The 14,141-nt window shown below is 35.3% G+C and overlaps 1 protein-coding gene across 23 annotated transcripts in view; it reads left to right on the top strand.

The window, feature by feature from the left end:
- The window catches only part of RBM26 (RNA binding motif protein 26), a 103,582-nt gene that overhangs the window by 55,935 nt on the left and 33,506 nt on the right, over window positions 1–14,141 (top strand). For all 23 annotated transcript variants that reach the window (XM_082434802.1, XM_082434809.1, XM_082434808.1 and 20 more), the window contains 4 exons: window positions 432–599; window positions 2,752–2,856; window positions 7,032–7,232; window positions 9,943–10,029. In XM_082434802.1, coding sequence (XP_082290928.1) covers window positions 432–599; window positions 2,752–2,856; window positions 7,032–7,232; window positions 9,943–10,029 — 561 coding nt within the window. The remainder of the gene's footprint in view (window positions 1–431; window positions 600–2,751; window positions 2,857–7,031; window positions 7,233–9,942; window positions 10,030–14,141) is intronic.

Here is a 14,141-nt window from a genome sequence, read left to right on the forward strand (position 1 = left end):
TAATATCTCATATGAAGGGAAACCGTAAAACTTTTCCTCTGATTCTTTCTGGGTTGCGGACTATGTTTGGAGTGGGAATACTTAGAATCAGTAATATCAGCAAGTGGATTAGAAAGTAAGATTGTTGCTATTTCAAAATGACAGCTTTTCAGGGATTGAATTAAATTTCTTGTGGTTGTATGCTTTGAACTTATGTTCTAAGAGACTTAAATAGTAATATAGTTCTTCACAGCGTAAACCAAGATTAAGACTTGAATTGAGATAGTTAGCATCACCAATCTGCTATTCTGCTGTCTCAGTGATTGTAAGCCTTGTCATGAATACATAAACTAAAAGTAGCAGTGACTTATTTTTATATTTACTTTGCCCTGTTTGCTTTTTAAATAATAGTAGGAATGTGTCTTATATATTTGTTTTAAAAAATTTGCCAGATGTTAATTTCAAAACTGGAGAAAAACAAAGCAATGAAGTCTGAAGATAAAGCAGAAATAATGAAAACTTTAGAGGTTTTGACAAAAAATATTACCAAGTTGAAAGATGAGGTCAAAGCTGCTTCTCCGGGACGCTGTCTTCCAAAAAGTATAAAAACCAAGACTCAGGTATTTCAATTTGTGTTGTTATTCATATTACTACTTGTTAAAAAAAACATTAAAACACTACATTATTTAAGATTCAGTTTTCCTTTAGCTAATACTCTTTGTTTAAAATTTGATCATTATATACTACCATTCTTCTCCTTCTCTAGTAATTAATAAGTAAATAAACACAAACAAGCAAACTTTACTCATCTTTTGAACCCTGCACATTGTAGTTAGAAAGTCAGTAATTAGACAAATAGTTATGGATAATCTTGAAAAGGTAGCTAGAGGACAAAACGATATAGGTACTGGAATGCTTGACTGAGGAGTTTGAGCTTTATTTTGTAAGTAATTGGTGGTATAAAATATTAATGAACAGAGAAGTAACAATCTGATGTCACTGTACAGAATGATTGATTTTTTCTTTTAATAAATTTATTTATTTATTTTTATTTTTTGGCTGCACTGGGTCTTCATTGCTGCGCATGGGCTTTCTCTAGTTGCAGCGAGCGGGAAATACTCTTCGTTGTGGTGCACGGGCTTCTCGTTGCAGTGGCTTCTCTTGTTGCAGAGCATGGGCTCTAGGCACGCAGGCTTCAGTAGTTGTGGCACGCGGGCTCAGTAGTTGTGGCTCATGGGCTCTGGAGCGCAGGCTCAGTAGTTGTGGCACATGGGCTTCGTTGCTATGCGGCATGTGGGATCTTCCCGGACCAGGGCTCGAGCCCATGTCCCCTGCTTTGGCAGGCAGATTCTTTAACCACTGCACCACCAGTGAAGTCTCCAGAATGAATGATTGAAAGGGAGAAAATTCAGGTAGATTAACTGATTAGATACAAAAAAGTGAGCAAGTTAATTTCGGATGACAATAAGTGATTTAAAAAAAAACCCATGGAGTTATACAATACTTATACTTAGTGTGTGTGTATGTGTGTATTTGGTGTGTGTGTGTATGTATATATGTGTGTGTATATATATATAAAATCATGAGTTTGTATTGATATTTCTCATTCTAATCTAATACCACAGGGTTCTTCTTTTCTTTCTCTTATGCCATATCTCCGTGTTTCCATGATGACAACTTGGTTCCCACTAACATCAATACAGTATACGTTTGCACAGTCCTGTAATCCATTCAAATAGTTCCAGAATTGCTAAAACAATACCACTTCCAACAACTAACTAAATATAAAATTAAGAATTTGTTTGCATTCTTTACAACCTCATAATATACTCCACTAAGAGTGTCGAGTCAAACCTGTGGTGTAGGATCATGTGTTTTTCCGTTCGTGTGGTTATGTTATTAATTTGGTAAAGTTAGGTTTATTTCTGTCTGTATTCAGTTTTGGATCCCCCTCCCTGTCATTCTTGCTGATTTAATTTTATTTTTTGAATAGGTAAAACATTAACATGTTCAAAAGTTATACTATATAAAAAGGTTTATATAAACAACCATTCCCCTTTGAGCCCTGACACTCTGTTCCCCACTCTTCCCTCCCTCTTGGTGTGTGTGTATGTATTCTTTCCTACGTAAAAGCATACTGTATTCCTTATTAACACCTTGGTGTTTTGTTTTTCTTTTCAGTTATTTCCTGAAAATTACTCCATATCAGTCCATAGAAATCTCACTCTGGCTTCTGTATGGAAAATGAATTACAGGGAAATCAGTGGACGTAGGAACAAGTTAGGAAGCTGTTGCAGTAGTGTAGACCAGAGGTGACTGGTGGCTTGAACTAGGATGGTAGGACTGGAGATAGAGAAGAAATGTACGGATTAAATGGGAATGTGTAAAAAATTCTTTGTAAAAAGTTTTGTATAGGGCTTCCCTGGTGGCGCAATGGTTGAGAATCTGCCTGCCAATGCAGGGGACACGGGTTCGAGCCCTGGTCTGGGAAGATCCCACATGCCGCGGAGCAACTAAGCCCGTGTGCCACAACTACTGAGCCTGTGCGTCTGGAGCCTGTGCTCCGCAACAGGAGAGACCGCGACAGTGAGAGGCCCGCGCACCGCGATGAAGAGTGGCCCCCGCTCGCCGCAACTAGAGAAAGCCCTCGCACAGAAACGAAGACCCAACACAGCCATAAATTAATTAATTAATTAATTAATTTTAAAAAAGTTTTGTATAAATGCAGGATATTAATTGTCATCACCTAAAATATTTATTACTATTTTCTAGATGCAGAAAGAATTACTTGACACAGAACTGGATTTATATAAGAAGATGCAAGCTGGAGAAGAAGTCACTGAACTTAGGAGAAAGTATACCGAATTACAGCTGGAGGTATGTTTCATGATAGCCACACAGTACGCTAAAGAGGAGTAGTTGTAGTCTTGATGCTTTATTTGAAAATATATTCCTCTCATTCTGGTCAATGGTCGTTGGCAGTCTCTGGTAAACATATTGGGAGTTGATGTAGAAAAGAGGGAAGAGGTTGGCAAATCTTTCAGAACCAATAGAAAATCTCTTAGTATTTAATGAGGGATGATAGCCATTCTACTTTTATACACAAGGCCCTCTACTTCTAGTGAATTTTGTTCCTTTTCTATTTTTGGTTTGTTTTTCTTCCTAGGACCAAAATCTATTAAAGGCTTTTCAGATATACTTAGGGAGATATTCCGTGCACATATAGGCATGTTATGTTGAGTTCCTATAAGGATCAGACTTCTGGTGGTAGAATTATATTGAAGAACATGCTTACTTAAGTTTTGCCTATAGATGGTGCTGTGGATGTTAAAGAGAAAAAAACTAACTTCTTATAATTTAGTTATATGATTATTTATATAAGAAAAATCTAGTAAAATTGATCTCTATACGTGAGAATTTTTAACATTTAGCAAAAAGATGTTTTAGAATCAGAATTACATTTTGAAGTACAGGGACATTTATGTCATTAGTGTAGTTGGTACTTGTCTGTATTTATCGTTGCCACAATATAAATTTTTGTATTTTAGCTTATTCCTTTTGCTTAATCTGAAAATAATGCTTTTTTTCCATATTTGTTAGCAACTTGATTTTCTTTTTCCAACATAGTAGAAATCTGTATTGAGTACTGGTATCCAGCTATTAAAGACTTTAACATTTAGCAGCCATTGTTCTTGTCTTAAGGCTCTGTCTTGTCTGTCATAGGAAGCCATAGGATGGTGTATTAAACCTGCATATATTTTGCATTCTCTGGAAAACTGATATGGTTGTCTGTGTGTCCTGCCTAAGATAACAAGTTTTGGAAAAGATAGGTTCCTTTTATGTTAATATAGAAATTGTGTTTTCACCATTCTGGAGATTTCATGCCTGTGTTGATGCAACTTTAAAAAAATACATTATCATTTTAAAAATTTTGGCCCATAATTTTAGCAAATAAATAATAGCATTACTAATATCCTTTATATTATTAGTCCATGTTTTCATTCTTTATCATGATATAGCTAAACACTGAATGACATCTTTTGTTTTTCTTTTATGATGGCCAAACTTTAGTTTGCAATTTATATTAGTATATGCAGTAATGCAGTGTTTGCCAGAGTGTGTTCATTCTCCACACCAATTCCATATTTTAATAGGTTAATAGGTATTAGTGAAAAAAGCTTTTGAGGCCAAATAAGTTTGGAAGAGGTTATAGTAAACATGGGCTTTTTTTTTTTTTTTCCACATTCTATTTTCTATTTTTTTATTTTTTTAACATCTTTATTGGAGTATAATTGCTTTACAGTGGTGTGTTAGTTTCTGCTGTATAACAAAGTGAATCAGCTATACATATACATACATTCCCATATCTCCTCCCTCTTGTGTCTCCCTCCCACCCTCCCTATCCCACCCCTCTAGGTGGACACAAAGCACCGAGCTGATCTCCCTGTGCTATGCAGCTGCTTCCCACTAGCTATCTATTTCACATTTGGTAGTGTATATATAAACATGTGTTTTGTATATGGTTTTCGAGAGGCTTGTAATTTGTGAATCTCCAAAGACACATGTTTAAATACTCAGTATTGCTCAAACTTACTTGTCCAGGGACCCCTTTTTTAAGGAGCATTTTGAAGTTCCTAAGAGTATACTTTTGTATATGCTGTGCTGTTGTTGACATTAATCCTTGACCTTTGAAGTTTATTATTTGGATTTTAGATGATTACTTTAGCTAATGTTAAAATTAACTGTCTTGAGATGAATAAACTAAAATATTTATACTTGCAGAGATTTTGGCAGTGGTGCCTGCTTGACATTTCCACTTGGATGTCTCACATCCTCAGGCTCAACATGTTCAAAATTGTGCTTATTTTGTCCCTAAACTCATCTTACACAATTACCCAAACCAGAAATCTGGGAGTCATCATTGATTTCTCCCTTTCCTTCAGTATTCATACACATTTAATTACCAAGTTTTATACATATTACTCCCCAGTGTATCTTTTTTTTCCTTAGTTAATTAATTAATTAATTAATTTTTGGCTGCACTGGGTCTTCGGTGCTGCACGCGGGCTTTCTCTAGTTGCGGCGAGCAGGGGCTTACTCTTCATTGTGGTGTGCGGGCTTCTCATTTCAGTGGCTTCTCTTGTTGCAGAGCACGGGCTCTAGGCACGCAGGCTTCAGTAGTTGTGGATCGTAGGCTGAGTAGTTGTGGCTCACAGGCTCTAGAGTGGAGGCTCAGTAGTTGTGGCGCATGGGCTTAGTTGCTCCACGGCATGTGGGTTCTTCCCAGACCAGGGCTTGAACCCATGTCCCCTGCATTGGCAGGCGGATTCTTAACCACTGCGCCACCAGGGAAGCCCCCTCAGTATATCGTAAATGTGTTTATTTTACTTCTTTCTATCTCCGTGGCCACCATTGTAGACTAAGCTTCTATCTTCAGTTGTTGGCGCTATTGTAGTAGCCTGACTGGTTTCCCAGCTTGTTCTCTTTTCCTTTTACCAGAATAATATTTTAAACACTGATTTGATTACATCACCCTACTTCTGAACTTTAGTTGTTTTAATTGATTTTCATGGCTCTTGGGATAAAATCAAAATCTTTAACGTGGTCCTTAAAGTTGTTCATGATCTGGCTCTGCCTGTCTCTCTAGCCTCATCTCTTCATCCCATGTGGTCCAGCTGTACTGGATTTTATTCCTTCTTAGAAGTACCATGTTCCTTTCAGCCTTGGTTCCTTTGTTCATGCTCTAACCCCCACCCCTCACTCTTGCCTTGCTTGTTCTTTGTACCTTCTTTGATTCATTGAACAAATATTAAGTTTCTGCAATCTGCTAACTGCTATTGTAGGTGCTGGGGATAAAGTAGAGAATAAAACAAGGAAAAAAATTCCTCATGGAACTTTTATTCTAGTAGTTTATTCATTGCAGATCTTTAATATTCTATTCAAATCTTTAAGTAGAGCATTTCCTCATTTTTTGAGTCACTTCTCATTAATATAATCAAATAACTTGATTGCTTAATGTCTCTACTCTTCTAGGATTTGAGCTTCATGAGGGTAAGGACTAGACCATAGGAAGTGCTCATTAAATATTTGTGGAATGAAGGAATGGTGTGCTATTCATATAGAGTGATAAAGTGGAATATAAGTTACTATGCTACATTGGTTGTATGATGGTGTTAGTGTACATGATCAAAATGATGAATTTGAAATAACTGTACATACTGAAGTCAACAGGCAAACGAATGGAAACACTGTATTCGAAAGTCATAACTGGAAAAAATACACATATATATATAGGTATCTTGTATGTGTACATTATGCTAACTTCTTTTTTTTAATAGATTTATTTATTTGTTTATTTTTGGCTGCGTTGGGTCTTTGTTGCTGTGCCTGGGCTTTCTCTAGTTGCAGCGAGCAGGGGCTACTCTTCATTGTGGTGCGCGGGCTTCTCATTGCGGTGGCTTCTCTTGTTGTGGAGCGCAGGCTGTAGGCACGTGGGCTTCAGTAGTTTTGGCACACGGGCTCAGTAGTTGTTGCTCGTGGACTCTAGAGTGCAGGCTCTGTAGTCGTGGCGCACGGGCTTAGTTGCTCCATGGCATGTAGGATCTTCCCGGACCAGGGCTCGCACCTGTGTCCCCTGCATTAGCAGGAGGTTTCTTAACCACTGCACCACCAGGGAAGTCCCTATACTAACTTTTGAAGTAACATTCAGCACTGTGCCTTATTTGGAACTCAAGAATTGCTGGTCTTTTTGTGATATAGTTTGATGTCTTAGAGAGTAGGGGCTTAGTAGAAAAGGCACATTTATTAATTTCAAAACATTGCTTAAATTAATGTTATTTTGTTTTCTAAATTCATTAGCTGCCTAAATTTGCTTTCACTTTAAAAGCTAAAACCCTAACTTAAATTATGAAATCCTTTTGTAGGGCATTATTTGAATATGTAAATATGTATCAAATTGTGTAACTCATATCAGATTGTATGGCTCATCTGGCTGAGTATAACACTTGGCTCATGTTAGTAATTGTTTAACCTATTTGTCTTATCTCTTCTAGGCTGCGAAACGAGGGATTCTTTCATCTGGTCGTGGTAGAGGAATTCATTCAAGAGGTCGAGGGGCAGCTCACGGCCGAGGCAGGGGTCGAGGTCGAGGTCGAGGTGTGCCTGGTCATGCTGTGGTGGATCACCGTCCCAGGGCACTGGAGATTTCTGCATTTACAGAGAGTGATAGAGAAGATCTTCTTCCTCATTTTGCGGTACTTTCTTACTGTCCAACAAAACAAATACTGATAATCATTGTTGGGGATAATGGATATTAAAGGGGAAAGTATGAAAATGAAATGAATAATTTAAACCCATTAATCTCACCAAAGGTTTTGATTAATCTATAATAATCCTTTGTTAATTACTTAAAAAACAAGCTCCAGGGGTTTTTTGTTTAATCATTGTCTGGAAGAAATGTTACTATTCTTACACTTAGTAGGCCTTCAGATTATGAAAGGAATGATTTAGACCTTATTGTTTCAGAGAGGGAAGTCCTATAGTTTAGTTTCATTTGATATTTACTTTTAGGAAAAATTTAGCATATTACATGGGCCATCCAGATTTTTAAAAATTAAGATAGAATTTTATTTGTTAATACTGTATTCTTGACCTAGCTAACCTAGAAATGACACAAGACAAAATTTTGGAATACGATCTTGACGTTGCCTTAGTTGGTGCCAGGGTATAATTAAAGGGAGTCAGTCTAATGGCAATGGACTTCCTTCTGTGAGGAAGGAGAATAAGATTCTAGTCCCTGCTAATCCATTATTTTACTTGGATTTCCTGGGATCTGTTGGGTTCATGTGCAGAATGGAGATTATATCTGCCTAAAGCCCTTTTCAACTTAAATGTTATGATTCTTAGTGGTATCCCAAAGGTTAGTTACTAAGCATCGGTCTTGCCTGCAGCATTAGAGTAATTGCTCTGGAGATATAAAGTAAATGACCAGTTCTTTACCCTCAAGGATTTTACATACAATGGTTTAACACAAACCAGTTAAAGTAAACTACAAATAATTTATAATCAAGTTAAATTTATTAAAAACTGTAAATAGTTCAGTAACTTAGAGAAGTATTTTTCACACAGGCATATGATGGTGAAAGAACAGTAGAGGAAAGTTTCAAGAGGTAGTAAAGCTGGAGCTTGGGTCTTGAGGGATAGGTAAGCTTATAGATAGGTACACAAGTAATTTAACGTTTTGAATATTCAGATTTAAATGTTTGACAGTTATATTCCAGACTGTTAACTGCAGTTACAAATGTGAAACTATACTTTTTCAGGACATAGAGAGGTATTGAAAGAAATGGTGTATGTTTAAGAAATAACTGAAATGATTAATATTTAAGGATGGTGAGTCTGGAAAGTCTTATGCTTTATGGCTTCAAAGGGAGAAAATAAGGAATCAGCTTTCTAGCTTGGAAATACTGTAGCTCGATTCTTCCCTACTGCACGCCCTGTTTCTGCACCTTCCCCAGGGGAAGAAGATCCAGATAACTTAGGTGTATTGCATATAGTTGTACAGCTAATCAGGAAATTATCAGAGGATATGCTAAAGTAATCCAGACAGACGAGGTGAGTTTAGGAATGTGTTTTGATGAGACTAAAATGGTTTTGGTTTTAGAAACATTCAGAGCCTCTAAATGTATATTCTTGGATGTATTTGGAGATTCGAACTCTTCTCAAAGTTAGTAGTGGTGATGCACATTTAAAAAATTGTCAGTCTTTAAATAAGATAGCTTCTCTATCTCAACCTGTGATTTGAACATATGACAGGTATCAGAAAAAAAATCTACATTACTAAAGGACCATTGACGGTTACAAATTGTGATTAACAAAATGCTTTCTTTAATTTATCCATTGGAACCGGTAGCAGTAATAAACATTACAGCTCAAACTTACAGAGCACTTATTTTGTGGCAGGTATTTTTCTGAATGCTTTATATAACTCACCATATTATGAGTTATTTTGACAACTCTATGAGGTAGGTACCTTTATTATGCTTATTTTAGAGATCGGGAAAATGAAGCATGAAGAGATTAAGTAACTTGTTCAAGTTTACACAGCTAGTACTAACAGAGCTGGGATCTGATTCTGCGGTCGTTTTCTTTACTATGCCCTACAGAATTTTCTGTGTGGAGTGTGTATATTTAATGAGATTGTGGTTATAATTTTATTTGGGGGTAAGAAAGAAGGAGGTATTAGTAATGATATATAAAGGACTAAAGTTTTATATGATAAAGGTGCTATTTTCTGCTGTTTGCAGAAAAATCTTCCTACACAGGGAAAAATAAAATCTAGCACACCCAAAACCAGCATAATTTAATATGTTTAGCTTTTAAATGTCCTAAAAGAGTGTGGTCTAGAGGAGGGTAAAGTAAGAGTAAAAGCAGAGTCAGTTCAAGTTTTGCATCGAAAACTTTTGAATGGAAAACTGGACTCTCATCCTGGTAGTTAACTAAGTTACTTTGGAAAAATTACTTAAATTCTCTGAACCTCCCCCCCCCCCATCTTTAAATTGGGAGTGATAAAAAAAACTCACAGAATATTCTGAGGATTAAATATTCTGCTTTAGAAAGAATTTAACATACTCTGGAATTGGAATAATGAGTATAGAAGGAATGGCAATAAGGAAGCTCAATCTTTCACCATTGTTTCCCTATTTAAAGAATAGTTCAATCAAGTGTAAGTTACCCTGGTTCTAGGAAGTATAGAATTGTAAATAATATTGGAAAATAGGAACACCCTTTATCATACAATATTACGTACTAAAATGAATTATTCATAATTTCTTTCTGCTAATCACCCTGAATTGTTATGCATTCTGGGTTATATTTATTGGTATTTTAATATTTTAAAAACCATTAGGATTTTGGATGTTTCAAAATATTTATTTGGAGGAAATACTTTTTTTTAATTTAAAGCAATATGGTGAAATTGAAGATTGTCAGATTGATGACTCTTCACTTCATGCAGTAATTACATTCAAGACGCGAGCAGAAGCTGAAGCAGTAAGTATTATAAATATTCTAATTTATTGAAATTCAGATTTAAATGTTTTATAAATATTGCCTCTAAGTTTTAATATAAATGAATTTTTTTTGACTTACTAAAGAACTACACTGTGACAGTAGATAGACCGTAGGAAGTGGAATTCATGGCTACAAAGAATGTCCTAAAGCAGTTAGGCAGTTTTATATATAACATGAATATTTAGAATATATAGTTAATCACCAAGTTGAATGTCAAGTTGTACTCTCTTGAGACATTAGGAATTCTTCTATTCTCTTTCATAGGAGATAGGGCCACTCCACTTTCCATTATCCCTTTCTCAGCTGGCCCAGAACAAGTCTGCTTTGGCAGAATGAGTGGTGAAGGGTAAGGTACAAGCGGAGCTAGAATCCTGATGGCTGCTCTTCTTAACCATCCCTCATCTGCTGCTCCCTAGTCCCAGTTGGCTGAACCCTACAGTGTCCGTAGCTCAGCATACCCGCAACTAGGCCTCTACAACTTTTTGCCCAAGACAGGAATATATAGCGCTAGCTTTTAGGGTCCTTTTAGTATAGTTGTCTTAAAATGTGTATCTTGAATTATCTTTCTAAAGAATGACCAGAAGTATATGCAGCCTTGTCTTTCTTCTGGGTTTAAAAGATTTAAAAAAGGAAAATGAGTGCGAGGTGTAACAGGTTCATCGGAACATTTTTAGCCCTGTGTATTCTTTGTTCAAGATTGCAGAGAAATAGATGTACCATTTTGACCTTGGAAAAATGCATTAAATGTTCCAAACAGTTAACCTCATGTGAATGGAAGAGTAGGATGGTTTTCAGAAGTTTTAAGATGATTGTGGTCTAACTAAGTTTTGAAAATCTTCTAAATTGATTTATTCTCTTTGTAGTGAATACTCCCTGCCGGTACATTGCTGGGAACTTACCTGGTAGGAGTTGCTCTTGGCGCATTGCAGCATATAAAAAAGACTGTTGGTCTGATTAAGTCTCAAGAAAAGTGTTTAACTGGGCCCTAGAATAACATAGTTTCAGGGTTAGGCGGGTGGGTAGTGGATAGTTTTATAGAATAGGAATTCCTCATCCTAGAGTTTTATTAAGTTTTAAGAAATCTTCTATTTAAAGGTCTTCTGTGAAAATAAAAGGTAATCTATAATTGATGAGAGTTTAAAACTTTCTTATAAGCTTATATGTATACATGTTATACTGAAAAAGTAGATTTTTGATCAAGTTTTCTCTGAGAGGTATTGTTGAATATAAGTTAAGAATGAGCCTCCTTTAAATGACAGCTTCAGTGACAGTTTTCAGTGTAATGTTGGATAGGTAGCTTGAGTACCATCTTTTTATGTTCTATTTATTTTCTAGGAAGTAGTCTTATTATAAAACAATGGTAATTGTTATGTTCAAATGGTTACAGTATTACAAGTTTGTGAATTTAGTAACTACTTTAAAAATATATATTACTACTTGTCCCTGTTTACTTATGTGGCTGAGGGAAAAAAAAAAAAAAAACCCTCCTGCCTCTTAAATAATTTTTGGATGTTTTGCTTTTGATAAGTAGGACCTGTTGACGTATATCTTCTTGGGTTTTGCTTTTTCTATCTCAGATGTAAATTTTAATATATGTTTTTATACTATGTATATATCTTCCAAATGAATAGCAGTCATTTCAAAGGCCAGGGGTTAATGTATAAAGAAAGATTTTAACAGTGAATTATATGAAGGTTGAATAAGTGGCAGAATAACTTAGCTTAAGTTAGATCTGATGAGAGTTAGCTTTTCAGGGTAAATACCATTTTAGTTGGATTTACTTAACAAACTAAAAGGAACAACTACCATTGCTAGGATAAACATTTGGAATTAGGTTATAGAAGTTGTTAAACATAAACATTTCCTTAAGCCAAAAAAATTTCTTAAAATTTTGTAACATTCTATTTTAGAAGAGGATAGAAAATTAAGTTGAAGCTAATCTTATACAAGCAGAATATAGGCTAAAATAGTGTTTTTCAAACTTCTGGATTTTAGGGAACAGTGAGGTTTAGGAATTTAAAAACTAGTGTGTTTGACATTAGGTTGCCAGTGTTTAATTTTGTCAAGGAAGAATGCTTAAAAAGTACAAAAAAAATTGTACCATCACCATCATTATATAAAATAAAGAAAAATTTAATACCAAATGTAGGTGGATATAAACTCAAGGTAAAGGATAGTCCTTCCCAAGAAAAGAAAATTGTAAACCTTTGCTAATGTTTATTTCCAAATATTTCATTGTTCATAATTTCTGAATCATTGTATTAGATGACTGAATGTATGTCTATTTCCTTAAGTCAATAGATACATAATATTTCAAAGGAAAGTACAGGAATAAGATAATCAAGACATTCAAATATGACTGAAAAGTAAGAAATTTTCCTCAGAAAAGAGATTGAAGTATTTTAAGGAGTATAATATAAACAGAACCATTTTAGCTTTAGGTTAAGATGATTAAGGTTTGACTCTGGTTAGTTAGAAGATGGATCCTGCTGCTTTATTTTCTGTTTTCCAATTTGTCTTTCACCACCCCTAATGTACTAAAGGTGCATAAGTACCCAAACAGGACAGAAAAAAGTAACCTCTTCCCATGACTGGTTAGAATGTTAGTTTTCCTACTCTGACTTGTTCCTATACTTTTGTAAGAAACCAGGATCCAGTTTTAGAATAGGAATAGTTAAGTTCCTATTTTATAAGAATCAGTCCCAAAGATGAAACTCTACAGTCACAGACTCAAAGAGGGTATATAGCTTTTTATATCAAAAAGAAAGAGAATCTTGTTCTACTGTTGCGTTTTTGACACCCATGCCTCAATTCCCAGTAGTTGTGTGGATTCACTGATTCAGAACTTGTATACTTAGAACAGTGCCTGGAACATAGTAAATCCTCTTAATGTTAGCTATTTTTAATATTTGTGTGTGTGTGTGTTTAAGAATGAGAATTGATTGGTAAATCAGTGAAACTGAATACAAACAAGATAGAGTGATTTCAAAACTCTCATTCTTTAGACCTGAAGATAGAAGCACAAAATTGGATTCATAGAGGATAGTGCAACATGAAGAGTAGGGCTCTACTCTTATGGGGCTGACTGAGTAAATAGTAAATTTACAGCAAGAAGTAAATGTATAAGTGGATTCAGTCAAGAGAAATCAAATCATGTATCTCACAGTCTTTGTGTGTGTGTTCTTGCTGATTTACTTAATGGTTACTAAGTATTGCTATGTGATGGGCACTGTGCTATGAGAATTAGTAAATCTAAGTCTGAAGCTTGTGAGACAGTGGCCATGTAGTCTTTCCCTATAAGTTCTAAAAATCAGATTTTACATGTTTTTGTGGTCCTTTAATGTAACTCCTGCCTAAACCTTGTATACTGTGGTTATTACAAACATTAATAAACTTGGTTTTAACCTTCTTTTATAGATAGTTTTATCGTTATGGTTACTAAAAAAAGTTAGGTACACTAGGCTTGCAGCTTTAGCTCTTCTGGCCTTAGGTCAGATTTCCCCACAGTGTTTTTAACAGAACACTGGTTCTATAGGAGCTCCTCTAGCAAAGGATTCTCTTGTCAGTAAATTTATGAAGAGCTGCATTTTGTATATTCAATTTAGAATTATATTCTCAATGACTTGAAAAGGCAAAAGGCAAACACACCTGTTTAATTTTGCTTAATCCAGCCTTTTCCAAATGTTAATTGTTTCCAGAATCATTTTCCATGTAAGATATGGAACCTACCTCATAACTACTTTTCATACTTTTTTTTTCTTCCTTCATTTGTCAGGTCTTCAAAGCCTTTTTTAAAATTTTTTCTTCTGTCACTGTGTATGCCTGCTTTCCTTGCGTCCTAATATGGTACAAACTTTGAATGACTGTGCAAGACTAAATAGGCAAATGTCTAGAGCAAGCCTATGAATAAAATGCTTCAGCTTTTAAACAGACTTTTTATTTACACTTCAAAGCATAGAAATGAGAGAAAATTGTAAAATGAACCTCTACACACTCATCATCAAGCTTCAGCAATTATCCACTTATGGCCAATCTTATTTTGTCTGTATTCCACCCACTAACAACCCTCTGCCTCCTTATTTTGGAGCCAT

Source organism: Balaenoptera physalus (assembly GCF_965194825.1).
Source record: "Balaenoptera physalus genome assembly, chromosome: 18".
Classification (NCBI taxonomy): Eukaryota; Metazoa; Chordata; class Mammalia; order Artiodactyla; family Balaenopteridae; genus Balaenoptera; species Balaenoptera physalus.